The sequence below is a fragment of the Passer montanus genome, unplaced genomic scaffold (assembly GCF_014805655.1).
Source record: "Passer montanus isolate IOZ18808 unplaced genomic scaffold, ASM1480565v1 scaffold19, whole genome shotgun sequence".
Taxonomy (NCBI): Eukaryota; Metazoa; Chordata; class Aves; order Passeriformes; family Passeridae; genus Passer; species Passer montanus.
In genome coordinates this window covers 3,847,122-3,860,818 of record NW_024366480.1, presented here as the reverse complement: position 1 = coordinate 3,860,818, position 13,697 = coordinate 3,847,122, and the positions used below count along the sequence as shown (strand labels likewise).

The 13,697-nt window shown below is 38.0% G+C and overlaps 1 protein-coding gene across 1 annotated transcript in view; it reads right to left on the bottom strand.

Annotated features, from left to right (window-relative positions):
• Nucleotides 1-13,697, bottom strand: part of VPS13B (vacuolar protein sorting 13 homolog B) — a 423,217-nt gene that overhangs the window by 27,945 nt on the left and 381,575 nt on the right. Inside the window, exons 42-52 of the mRNA XM_039705990.1 lie at nt 9,412-9,567; nt 7,822-8,085; nt 7,587-7,670; nt 7,244-7,419; nt 6,592-6,762; nt 5,705-5,906; nt 4,540-4,728; nt 3,955-4,101; nt 2,486-2,760; nt 844-971; nt 55-254 (exon numbers count right to left, since the gene is read on the bottom strand). Of these exons, the coding sequence (XP_039561924.1) occupies nt 55-254; nt 844-971; nt 2,486-2,760; nt 3,955-4,101; nt 4,540-4,728; nt 5,705-5,906; nt 6,592-6,762; nt 7,244-7,419; nt 7,587-7,670; nt 7,822-8,085; nt 9,412-9,567 (1,992 nt within the window). The remainder of the gene's footprint in view (nt 1-54; nt 255-843; nt 972-2,485; nt 2,761-3,954; nt 4,102-4,539; nt 4,729-5,704; nt 5,907-6,591; nt 6,763-7,243; nt 7,420-7,586; nt 7,671-7,821; nt 8,086-9,411; nt 9,568-13,697) is intronic.

The window sequence follows — 13,697 nt, the reverse complement described above, 5'->3', positions numbered from 1 at the left end:
TCAGAAAGACAACCATTTATGGTGAGAATTAGGAAGTAATTTAAAATTATTTACTTGTGTTCCTTGGTTGTTGATGTCCACAACATCACTCCATTCGTTTACTAATTCATCAGATGACACCACTTTCAGGAGAATACTGGGCAGTAAATCTCTTGTTTTGCAGTCTGGATAGCTGGAGATTTGATGGTAAAGTTCATGATGAACCGAAGATTCAGCTGGAATCTTTCTACAGTAAACTTCAAACTTGGGTGTTTCTGAAATGTTATAAAATATACAAGATCAGAGCCTTCTAAAACCTGTATGAAATCAAAACTCATCTATGCTTGCTCAAATTAGAAAGTTTCTGTCTGAAATATACCTAATAAATAAAAACATTGCTTTTCTATTACTTAGAATATTATATGTTTGGGTTTTTCCCTTTTTTTATTTCATAAAGTTTTACAGATATAATATTCTGCTGATCATTACATTAATTTACTGTAACCAGAATTTTGCCAATATGTTTTGCTACATTTGCAAATCTGAGGAAATAGAAGTGTTCCATGGGATTGAACTGATGTCAGCAAAACTCCACTGCCTCTGGATTTCCTACAGCTGGGTCACCTTGACAGCTGGAACCAGGGAGACCCAAAGGCCCAGAGACAAATATTTAAGTTCATACTCCTGACCTCACAATTAGCTCCAACAGCTTCCAGAGCCTCTCACTTTGAGACAGACCTTCATGAGGGCATCAAATTCTTGCTATAACCAAAACACCCACTGAACTCAATTTTGGACTGGAGAGTCAGTAAAATAAGTTACACTACAGCAGTGCACTGTTTCTAATTATTGCATAGTACCTACCTTTGAAATTCTCTTTTACAAGCAATGGAACGGAGCACCTGTTGTGGATAATTATACGAGGACTAGGATCTTCTGTAAGTGTTAGGTATGTCACACCAAGATGCTCTTGATAAGTCAGAGCTATAGCTCTAAAACAGAAGCAGATATATTGGATTATGCCTGTTTTGGATGAAATCTTTACATATGATTACTCTGAACAATTAAAAACATTCAAAACTAGCATCTGTAAGATTCTTTATTATCAAGTTCCAGGTCCATAGACATTTATCTACATTTAGGCAAGTACACATCTCTACTTCAACATAAGAACACATGGAAATAGCCTAAAAACATGAGAGAAGAAATTGCTTCATGGAGAGTACTCATGAGTTAAACTGAACATGTGTGTCTACAAGATGAGAGTCCTAGCCAGCAGAGATTTATATTAAATTAAAAACATGAGATTGTAGGCCCAAATTTCCAACATAAATCTTTAAAATTTTCCAGAAGAATTTGCATGGATACTTCTCTGGTATACATGAAAGGTATTTGAACAAATAGGTAAATCTAACTGACTGCTCCCCTGGAATGATCCACACTGCTATTGCTCTTTTAAATGTTACTGTTATGGATCATCACTACATTGATTTCCAAAATGAGATTAAATGAATTTAGTTCTACTTATTAGCTATGTAAAATATCTTCATGCATAAACATACATTCTTTTTTTTTTCTCCTGAGCAAATTAATTGACTATTGTTAAAAAACCCATACCTCGTGGTGATTTTAAAAAGTCCAAAGTCTGAAAAATCTGATAAGGAACATTGGATTCTCTATGCCTGTGTCAGAATGATAAGGAATCCTTCCTTTATTGTTTCCATCAATTTTTTTTTTAAATCTGAAGTCTGTGTGAGAATCTTTAGTATCCAAAATGACACCTCTTGGACTCTGCAGAGGAACTGTGTGAGGGTTTGAATAATATCAAGTACTTCAGGGAAGAGAAAGATCACATCTCTGGTGATATATACTGATGTAGCTTCTCTAATTTCAGCAGATTGTTTCTTGTTCATACCAGCATAAGCATGAATAGATTCAGATATCAGGTTCAAGAAACGAAGCTGCTCATCTGACATGTCACTGGACTGCTATTTTTAACTAGCTGGTTCCATAAGTTTGTAAATAGAATGTACAACTGCACAGTTCAAGCTTTAAAATTTGAAATTTTTCCTAATCTCAAAATAGTTTCATCCCTTTTGTCTTTTCTTCTTTATCCTCTTATTATGTTTACAAAAATACACGTCTACCTTTTATAAATAAAACCTAAATTTTTGTATTGTATTATTACACACTGTCCTTGAACTCTTTTCTTGTTGTTCACAAAATAAAAAAAAAAAAACAAAAACCCAAAACCTTAATTCCCCAATATAAGCTTTTCATGCTCTTCTTTGCATGCACAGAAAAAAATAGCAGGTACACAGTCATATCACTAAACCCTTTACAATAAAGGCATCAAAAGCATCAGGAGATTTTTAAATTAAAGTACGACTTGCCTTTCCATATGGGGGGCATGTGTTACATTGATTTGGCATTACTCTCTTACTGTTTCTGACCAGCTGAGGCTCGGCAGCAGCAAGCCCAGCTCCGCGCTGCAGAGCGCGCATACCTGGTGCACAATCCGCTCCGGGCCGGCGCTGCCGCGGGCACGGCCACGCTCTGCCGGGCCAGCTCGGCGCTGACGGCGGCGGGCAGGCTCCACGCCGGCCGGGCCCCGGCGCTGCCCAAGGCCAGCAGCAGCCGCCGGTGCCCCAGGCACGGCCCCGCCGCCGAGGCCCCCGGCTCCCACAGCAGGTCCCAGCAGGGCACGGCGCCCAGCGCCTCGCTGCTGCCCGCCCCGGCCGGGCCCAGGCTGAACACCGCGCTCTCGGGGCACTGGAAGTCCTGGAAACGAAAAAGGGGGTGGTAGCACGGCATGCTGGCTCTTAAAAGGAGGTTTATTCACGTTGATTTTGCACACTCTCAAGTAGCCGATGACCACGACTGACTAAAGGTTGCACTAAGTGCGCTGCATTAAAGGCCACTTGGCCAAATCTGTCTCAGGGCATAGGTTTGTAGCACAGCTATCTGTGCAGCCGGCTCTAGCGGAACATGTCTATCTCTGCCCATGCTGAGGGGTTTGGAACTGGATGATCTTTAAGGTCTCTTTTAACCCAAGCCTTTCTGTGATTCTATAGTTCTGTGCTCTCAGTAGCGCAACATAGCTCTAAAATCAAGTTACATTCCTGTTACACAAATGTGTGAACAAAATCCATTTAGGGTTACAAAAATAAGAATGGATTCTAACATCAGCATTCTCCCAATTCCCTATATTTAGATTGCCACAAAATGTGTGATGCACAATTGTAGATACTGATGTGAAGAAAACTAAAGCAGAAGGAAAACAATACAGAAACAGGAACTTTAAAAATTCGTTCATCTGCCAGCTCTTCTATTAAGCTGGACCCTAAGAATTCTTTCCACATATTTTACTATAAATGTAATCCTCAATAAATATGTATAAATGGTTGATTAAAATATATTGACCATGCATACATTTTAGTTCCTGCAAGATAGTCCTTAAATATTCTGTGAGATTATTAGAAAACTGATATTCACAATTTGATGCAGTCTATGAAATACATAAACTTTGGGCACATCTCTAGTTCTGCAGCTTTACTCAGATAACTGGAATCTTCCCAAAAGGATAACAAAAAGTTTTCAGCCTGCCAGGCCAATATACCTCTATTACACACAAACTCAGTAAAAATTCTGAGAACATTTTCAACAGCTACTACGGATTACGCTGCCTATTTTACTGAAATGGCCATTAGTGCCTGAACAGATGGAGAACAGGCAGAACTAATTCTGCAATGTGCAAGAATTTGCTGCTTGTACAGATTTCTGAGCACAGTTAATTACTGGAGTTGCATTTACCCAGGATTCAGTATTCTAAATGATATAAATTACTTTATGATTATTATGTCTCAAGATTGCGGTTCCGAGCCCTGCTATATGCAGCTTATCTAAATACAGCTACAGATATAAACAACCATTTTCCACAGATGACAAACAAAAACAGTATCTACAGTGCTTTACCTCTTCTCCTGAGTGGGATTTGGAAATAACAAGCTGTGGCCTATAATAGATTTGATATGACGTATCATTGATTATTGTTGTCTTATCTTCTATCTGTAGAATTTGTATACCTTGTCGAACCATGGAAGAAATACAGAATTCACACAACTGTAAGAAAATGAAATTGCGATGAAATGAAAATAGTGATGAAGTCACACAAAACCACAAAAGGTAGTGAAATGTTGCAATACAAGTGCTGCTCTCTTTCTAATCAAAGAAATCCTCTCTATATTCATGCACTTCGTAACTGGAGCCACATCATGTACTTTTGAAGTTGCATCTGTCAATGTTATCCAAACAAGATTGAAAATTCATTAATTCTTTCTCCAGGATATATTGTATTATCTTTACGGGTTGCACAGTATGTTTTTGGCAATCTAATTCTTCAAATTATATTTCATACATTGTTTATACTCTCTTTATGTTGGACATATATTAACATAATTAGGGAGAAGCTTTCACACTGCATACATTTGATTGTTTTATCTGCTATATGACTTTGTTTTTACATGATAAAGTTACAAATCATTATAATTTTCTTCTAACCTTTTGATGACCTGGAAAAGCACCAAGTTTAATTTCAGCTTCAACAAAACCTTCTTCATCCAGTGTTACTACTTCCCCATTATCAGCATCCTTCCATTTTGGGGAGGTCACATTATGAACCAGTTTAATTGCCACTGATTTGTGCACAGTATTAGTGTTTGCCCAGTATATTCCAACCTGAAAAGCTTCCTGCAAGTGAAAAAATGATGGATTGTCAGTTGTTCACAATTTGATACATTTCTACTGCAGATCTAAATGCAGTTTCCAGTAGGCAGTGAATACAATTTCCTGCCTTTCTCTCTCTGATTCTTTCTATGTGGGACAAGAATAGATGAAACCACAAGGTGGATAAGGAACTGATCCTCACAGGGGATCAAAGCTGTAGTCTGCACTGAGGTGTGTTACTAGGCAGACCTTTTGTTTATTAACAGACATATATGGGGGGGGAAAGATGACAGAATAAACAGGAACTATCAGATTGCTCAACTGGAATTAACAAGCTGCTGTGTCAAATCACCTTAATTATTTAGAAATGAAAGAATATAATAATAAAAAATAATGTGCATGGCCAAGATATGTGGGAAGACCTGTTACACTGAATTAAGGAAGGCAGGCATTCTAAATAAAATCTTCCTCTATTGTAATTCATTCTGTGTGATTATCAACTTTTCTTGGTAACATTAAAAACTATGAAATAATATAAAACGCTCTCAAACCAAATATTCCTTTCAGGCTGTCAATTTTGCTACTGTGGTCAACAATTTTTCAAGTGACACGTTTACACAAAGTCTTTACTTGGCCTTTATAGCAATTTTTGTGGACTGCTACCTTATACCCATGTTGCAGATTCTTTGGCTGAACTGAGAGGAAGGGGAAAAGGCTGTTGATGGAATGATGGCCTTCTTCCTACAGGGTGTTATGGAAAATTTTTAACTATGCATTTTTAGGATGTTGTTTTTCTAACACTGCTATCAAGTATGTTGTGCTACCCACTAGGTGACTCAATCAGTGTGGTGAATTCCTATTGTTATTGCTACTCTTCATCATGACTAGCAGACAAACAGACACAGTAATTGGAAAGTGGGAATCATCTGGAGTAATAACAATTCTTGAGAACCAGTGTGTTTAGCAGACCTGTGCCTGCTAATGTGAATGGCATAGTTACCTCGAAGTTGGGAGGTATAATTACTTTCCCACTAGGTACTTGAAGAAGAATCTTCTCTCCTTCAAACAGCCAGAGGTCCCACTTGGACTGATTGATGAGCAAAGCCCAGGGCAGGAGTTCAATCAGCAGAGTTCTAACATAGGGTTTCCACACTGACAGCTTTACCCGCATTGGACTATCCCATTGGGAGAGCTGTTCATTGCTGTCAAAAACAAATAAGCCAAAACTTAAAGTCAAAGGATGAATAATGAATTCAAGATTACAAATGCTCAGGTGTCTTTTTCAGAAATTTGCAAGGCTTTTCTGGTTGTGAGATAGAAAAACTTCTCTTCTTACCTTATCATTCTGGAACACATCGAGGTGCTGTCACAAAGATCTAGATAGGTGTAGGCTATAAAGGTGTAGTTTTAACTCCACAAGTTCTGCCTGAATTTAGTCAATTAATAAATGCCTTAACAAAGTTACCACTGTCCTTCAGAGCTAAACCTGTGACTTTTATAGTCATCAAATCACATTTCCTTTTTGTTTCCCCCACGACTACTTCTACAGCAACTCCCTGTTTTTCTATTGAAACAAACAGCAGCTGAATAAACAACAGCCTCTAGAGCTGCAGTAAAGAAAGTGCATTCACAAAAAAATGGTTCCATTTTTAAAAAATCCATATTGATGCAATCTTCTCAGTATAAACAAGGGCAGCCATCAGGCTGACCTAATTTTTTTCCCACTTGCCACAGATTCTGTAGTTTACATGCAGGAATTATGTAACTGCTGAAAATACATTCAATGTTTATCACATATAGTCTTCCAGAATGTGGTTTCAGTTTATTTGGAAAGGCAATGCAAATTGCATGTCATGAAGTCATGAAGAAGGTTTAGCAAGGAATTACCTGTCTGAATCCTTCCTATTGTAAGGCCATGCAGGCTGGGGAGGACTGGCAATGCCATAGAACTCGGAGAGCACTTGGCTGACGCTGCCACCCGGGTTGGATTTAGTGGCTATCTGTTTAATCAGAGTGGTTGAGATAGGGACTGCACACTCAGATGGATCATCTTCTTCCCTGTCATTGAAAACAGACTCAGTCACTTACACAAGATCAAGCATTAGCATTAATATTTTCTCTAATGAGGCTTCCCAAGTGGACTCTGCAGCAAGAATACTCTCATGGTAATTGTGGATGAATCAAGTTACGATGTCCAACAAGTTCCTGAGAATTTACTGACATGTATGGATTTGTTATGACCCTGTAATGACCCTAAAAACTCTTCAGCATTCTCAAAAAAACATTTCAAGATAATTCAGGGAATTTATTTTTTAAAACACAAGAATATGAACTGCTGAATTAAACAAATGCCAGTGTGCTTAGGATAGTTACACCAAATTTAATATTTCCTCCAATATAATTTCAGCTACATATGCTTGTTCAGTCATATCCCCTCTGGGCATGGCATACTTTTAGAAAAAAATGCAGAAGTTCAAGTGTAAATTATTCTTTCTTTTCCATACAAATGAACCATATTCAAGGAAAATAAGTATTTTACCGGGCTTGAAAAGTCAGGTGGTGTGTAAGATCAGGTTCTATATTTTGCAGTGCTTTCTCCTGTCCTTTCCCTGGAATCACTTGTGTTTCATTCAATCCCAGGCTTCTTTTCTCTATATGTAAGATAATAGGGTCTGGAAGATGGCTCCTTACAATGAAAAGAGGGCTGAAAACAATCTACAAAACAGAAAAAAATACAGCAATTTAAAGCAAATTTTATTTCAGTATTACAACAGTTGAAAAAACTATTAATAAATCTTTACAGTGGGTCATTCTGACCTTAATTTATTATATGAGACATAAGGCATGAACATTTAGATTTCAGAAACATTAAATGTACTTACTAATCGCTGTTGCACATGTGAATTGGGCTCTAAAGTCAAAACTGTGCACCACACATATGTAATTGAACTCTTTGAAGATGGTACCTGTTTGCAGAAAGATCAACATTACACTAACATTATGTCAGGATGACAACATTCACTATTTCATTATATCAAACAGAAGTCTAAATGTGAAGTGCTCAGTTCTCTCAGACATTTTTAATGCTCTGTTCCACATACCCATTTCTCATCATACCTGAATGACAGTGCTGTGTTCTGTCTGTTTTGAACTTAGACATACATCTTGGGACCAGTCTTCATCTCCTGTAGATTTCACGCTCAGCTCAGTGAGCTCATTGTTTTCTAGGATATACGAAGGCAATTTCTGCTTGGCTGCAAGGCAGTTGATGTGTTCTTTAACAACAGCCTGTCCATCTTGACTAATGTAATGCTGAACCACTTTCAGTTCAATACTTTCAGAAAGGTAACTACAGACTGTCTGTCTTCCACAGATTAGGATCTAAAACACACAAGAAATACAGCTCTTATGTAAACAATTGGGAAAAAAAAGTCAAAATTGAATTAGAGAGTGAAAACCTGTAGAAGAATAATCTCCATGCTTTAAGTTTCCCCAAGCACTGCTGAAGGCAGTGACTGGTAAAACATTATTTTTATTGGCCAAATGTATGTCCAATTTCATAGAAATCTAGGCATTAAAATGCTTGAAATATTGCAAAGGCAGTATCCATGCTTGAAAGAAACATGTATCCACTTTCCTTCCCACTGAACTCGACAGTACTGCCCATGGCTGACAGTTCTGGTTTGGATTTTAAGAGTTCTGTGATGGCCTCCATGTTGAGACATTTCTGAGCAGTCACAGGGATGCACTTCAGACAGGTTTCTATGGATACCTCACATTCCCATCCCAAGCCAATGATCCAGAGCTTTCACAGTATGTCTGCCATTTTAAAGCTTATCATTTTATTAAATTACTGTAACGTGTTTCTGTATTTAAGTGCACACACCTAGAAAATGACCAGATTAGACTTGGCGTTGTTGCTGTCCATCATGCATGAATTGTTTACTGTAGAGATGTATCTGAATTTTTCCGAGCTAAACCAGGGAACACCATTCCACGTGTATCCCCCCCTTTACAACCATCATAATTTCTTTTTTCATGAATGGGGGCACACAGCACAGCTACAGCCCACCATGTGAAATCTCAGCAGGGCTTTCAGTGACCCCAGGCACTGCTCCTGTCTGGTCAGCTGTGCTGTTGTTGTGCAGTACAGCTCTGCCACATCCATGAGCTGAGCATGTCCTGTCCACCTCATGCTCTGGCTTCTGCCAATGCAGGCAGAATGGCTGCAGTGTTATTACACGTCACTTTACAAAGACAGTGAAGGGAAAGTTACTGCACAGCAGCTGATTTACAAATGTTAATTTGGTAATTCTTTCACTTAAAAAATATGTAGGTCTGAACTACTACCCAGAATACATTATGAAGAGTTTCTTAAAAAAAATTAAGAGAAAAATCTGTTTCTCAAGAGCTTAAAACATGTAAAAGATTATGTAACTTAGCACTGTCAGAACTTATGAACCATGCAAAGAGATGTTTACTGGAGCATATAAAATACATGTTGGTAACTGAGCTTTTAAATGCTAAGATTGACACCAAAGTGAAGAAAAATGTTGTAAAAATTCCCCAAAATAGCCCCAAAAGAGTGCTATACTTGTTTTTTGCAGATCCCAGTAGGAGAGAATAAATAACAAAGTGACTAATTCATGAACAGGCAACAGTTTAAATTACTCATGTTATTTTTTCCTAACTGGATCAAATCCTTACTTGCTTCTGCACTCCACTGAGCTGCTGAACCTTGATAATAAGTGATGCTGTCCGGCCCTTGTACTGAATGGTGCGAATGAAGGTCCCGGTATTGTCCACACTGAATGGCTCAGACCACCGCCAGTTTCCCCAGCCTTCAATACAGATGTGTAACAGCTGGAAAGAAAGAAATTACTACTTCAATACATAACCAGGAAGAAAAAGTGCCTTGCAGTAGGATATAAATTCCCATGACAGAGAAATATTCTTGGTTTGAAATCTCAGCAATGCTAAGCACACCAGTTGTCTGAATGATCCATTCAGTCTGTAATTCTGTGATTTCAGACACAATCAGAAGAAGTAACAATACCATGAAATGGCTCTGAATCATGCATTTCTATAAATTACCTGCTTTAACAGAATGTTTAACATCCAGGCACACAACTGTTCACAAAAAAAAAAAAAGGGGAAGTAGACTAGAGAGTATAAAACAGGAAATAAGAGATTTTCTTCAATGCCTTTGAAATTGTTCTAGAAGCCCATTCTATTACCAGCAAGGTGATACGGAACACAGGTCCATGCCAGATTTTTTGCCTTCAGAATAAGACAGAAAATTACAAATACCCTTCCCTTCAAAAATAAAGAAGGACTTGTATAGCTTGCATATATGTGTCTGTTAAATGTAGAATGTGGTATATTGCTGAGAGATGGGAAACATTTCATTTCTTACACAAATGTGGTGGTAAGTTCAAGCTTGACTGCATGAGAAGAAATTTAACTGCGTAATTATACTCCCTATGTGATTTATTCCGGAAAAGGAGTGGCTTTTTTCCAGTTTAACTTAAATCACTTCCAGAGCAATATAGTCTTTCATCATTTGAAGAGCCTTTCATCCATTTACCCACCATACGCACTTACCTCTGTCCCATGGAGATTCTTTAAGCCAGAGTAGTGAAAATTGGTACTGTTCCATGTAGGTCAATGAAGTTACATAAATTTACACCAGCTGAAGATCTGGCTATTTAGCTCTGTATAGATCTTTTGTGGCTGTGCAAACTTAAGGATGTGAGTTATATATAAGGGATCAAAGCAATAAGCATTCTGGGTAAAATTTATTCTTTGCAGAGGGCCAGCACAGAGCCTAAGCATCACTTAAGTTCTTTAAAACAGTCATATGAAGGCCTTGTGGGAGTTCTCTCTTGAGGGTTGAATTTCACTCTGATTTTGGACATCTGTCATTAATTAATTTAAGTAATTGAGAACAGGATCAGGCCCAAAGATCGATTATTTACACTAGCAAAAACTGAAACTTGTAGATACTGTGTTCTTCCATGATTTGGTTCCAGAAAGAGATAGCACTCACCATGGGCCTGGTCAGTTGGACTTAGTGAAGGGCTGGATGTTGGGGTTTCCTACATTGTTTTAAGAAACAACCACAGCAATAACTTTCAAAGATATTACAACTCAGTAGCCTGTTTGCAATTTGTGGTATCCTCAGCACAAGTTACACACAGAACAATAACATCCATTCAGTGGGTGGCTTTTGAATTTGCAAGAGTGATGACTGCTGCATTCAGACTGAAATGAGTTTTATGCTGGGAGCACAAAGGCTGATACGTGCCCGTGTGTGCAAGGAAGGCATCTGGATGTGCACACGTGTGGGCACAGCTTTGTATTCAAGGTTATGTTGAGGGAGGCTGTACAATAGGATAGCCAAACTCATAAACAAACATGTCACTTCAATTCTGAAGCATTAGTTAAAGAAAAAGAAAAAGAAAACAACAAAAAAAATCCAATTGCAGTGGCTGGAATCTGTTCAGTTTCTCACAGAGGCAGCTGGGAATAAATCTCATCACATATGAAAATTAGGAGAAACACGAAAACTGTTTACTTTGGAGAGAATGGTAGCTGGAAATGACAGCCAAATAATGAGAAAAGGTACTTAAGTGGTCAGTCTCAGCTAGTAGGCCCACAAAATACTGTGTGCTCCAAAGATAGACGCCATGTAAATGCCCTAATTGACAATTAGTAATTACATGTAGCTACAACACTAGGATGTCTCCCACCCTGTACAAACAGCTTTGCTCACGAGTTGAATGTTCCCAAGGAACATGCTGTCAGCTTTCCCTGAGCAGTCATTAGCTCCCAAACGCTGCCTTACAAATTTTCTGTGTAGTGATTAGTCTGCATTTAACTTCAAGATCAGAAAGAAAAATAAAGAAGAGCTATTAGAATCTACTGGCATTTTCTTATTTTACAAACATACAATTTGCATACTGGTAAACGCAAAGGATATGGCCTTCATAATTGACTTTAAAGAGATCTAATATATTTGTATTAATGACCTAACAGTATAAGAATTGAGTGCTGTGTAAGTTTGCTTTTGAGCCAAGAAACTGCATGAAAACAAAACAAAAAAAAAAGGATCTCTGAATGATTATTTAAGTGTGAGATTTCTGGAGAAGGTGGCTAGAAATAATCAGCAAATGACACTAAATGATGCAGAAACATATGGCAGGAAATAAAAAAATGGCAGTGCTTTTAGAGAACTAAGTTATCAGACATTAGCATAATTTTAGCAGAAAACAGATTTACAGATTCACAGAATTTTCTAAATTGGAAGGGACTCACAAGGATCATCAAGTCCAGCTCTTAAGTGAATGGCCCATACAGGGACCGAAGCCAGAACCTTGGTTTTATTTGCATCTCACTGTGACCAAACAGGTATCAAAGTGACCTGATACTAAAGATTTGCAATAATTGGCATTAACTCTTTCACTGATCAAGCTTTATGCTAATTCTCAGAATTTATTAGACACTCTGTTCAAAAAAGTTCAATGAATATAGCTAGGTATGGGACATGTATTAGGAGAAAAGAGAATTCATTGCATTAAGGTACAAGAAAAGGGACTTCAAAGCATTCTAAGAAATACAATCCACTGATAAATGAAAATTTGTAGCATAGAGAGAATTTAAACAGACTATCTATTGTATATGTGAAGGTAGGCACTCATTCCTGTAAATATTTGATTTCTGCATTTTCTGTTGGGGAAATATACCAGCAGATAACCCAGCGAGTTTTGCTTTGACTAGACTTGGCTGGGGTTTGGATTTGTGATTCTTAGCCATTATGGATTTCTGCTTTGAGAGAAATAGGAATTAATTGAAGGAAGGCAGATTAAGATGAAAAACTGCTCTTACTGGAGCAAATGGCTAGAAAACTTTATCTTTAAAATAATGTCTTTATCATGTCTCTTCACAGAATGTTTCTATGTGGTCCTCAAAATTTACTTAGGTTTTCAGCTAGATGTGTGAGTGAAGGATATGATCTGAGTAAATAAAGCTGTGTGTCATATGACAAAGCATGAGGACTAAAATGGGGGGATTAAAAGTGAGACTAAGAATTTAGCCTATCCAGAAAAGGCATCAACTTCCAGCTGTGTAAGTAATTTAAAGCTTGAGCCATCAAAATGCTTAGTGATGCGAATTTGATTTCTATTTACTTGTAGATTCATCAGATTTAACTTGGTTTCACCAAGATTCTTTAGATTGTATTTGTCTTCTAAGTGAAACTAGGAAAAGTTTTTTTGGGGCCAACAAGGGTAATTGCTATGAACTCTGAGAGTTTGGGAAGAATCAGGTGAGGACCTGGTAAATGGTAGGGGAGCAGTTGTAATTTTAAAAGATTGAGGATAGTAAAATAAAAGCTGTGATAATGCAGCAGCACAGAGGAAATGTAGGTCTGGAGATGGGAGCTGAATTCTAAGACTCAAAACTAAAGAAATTTCTAACAGAAAAATTAAATGGGGAAGTTTGATTTTTTTTTTTTTTTACTGTGTTTTCACAATACAAAGAGGCTCTTGACTAGGATTAGGATTCACAACAATAAAACCAACTAGTATTTGGAAAAACAGTGAATGAAATATTTATTCTGCACACCCTCAGCCACAGTGGCCACCAAAATAGCTTGAACTTCACTTTGGTGTCATTTTCTCAAGTGACCTGGGAGATCTGGCCAGTTCTATGCCATTGGCCCTTGTAGGACTGAAAGCCAGTACAGACCATCCAGTTCTATGCCATTGGCCCTTGTAGGACAGACCACGGAAAAGGCAATTTCCATCACCCCCATGCTGGCTAGTAGAAAAAAGGTCACACTTGGCAGATAAACTCTGACCCTGGGGGCTCCTGGAGATGTTGTGAACCTCAACATTACCTGCAAAGCAGACCTGAACCTCACAGGTACAAACTCACCCTACACACTGCCGAAAAGTCTTTTAGCTAAGGAACAGTAACCAAATTATAAATGT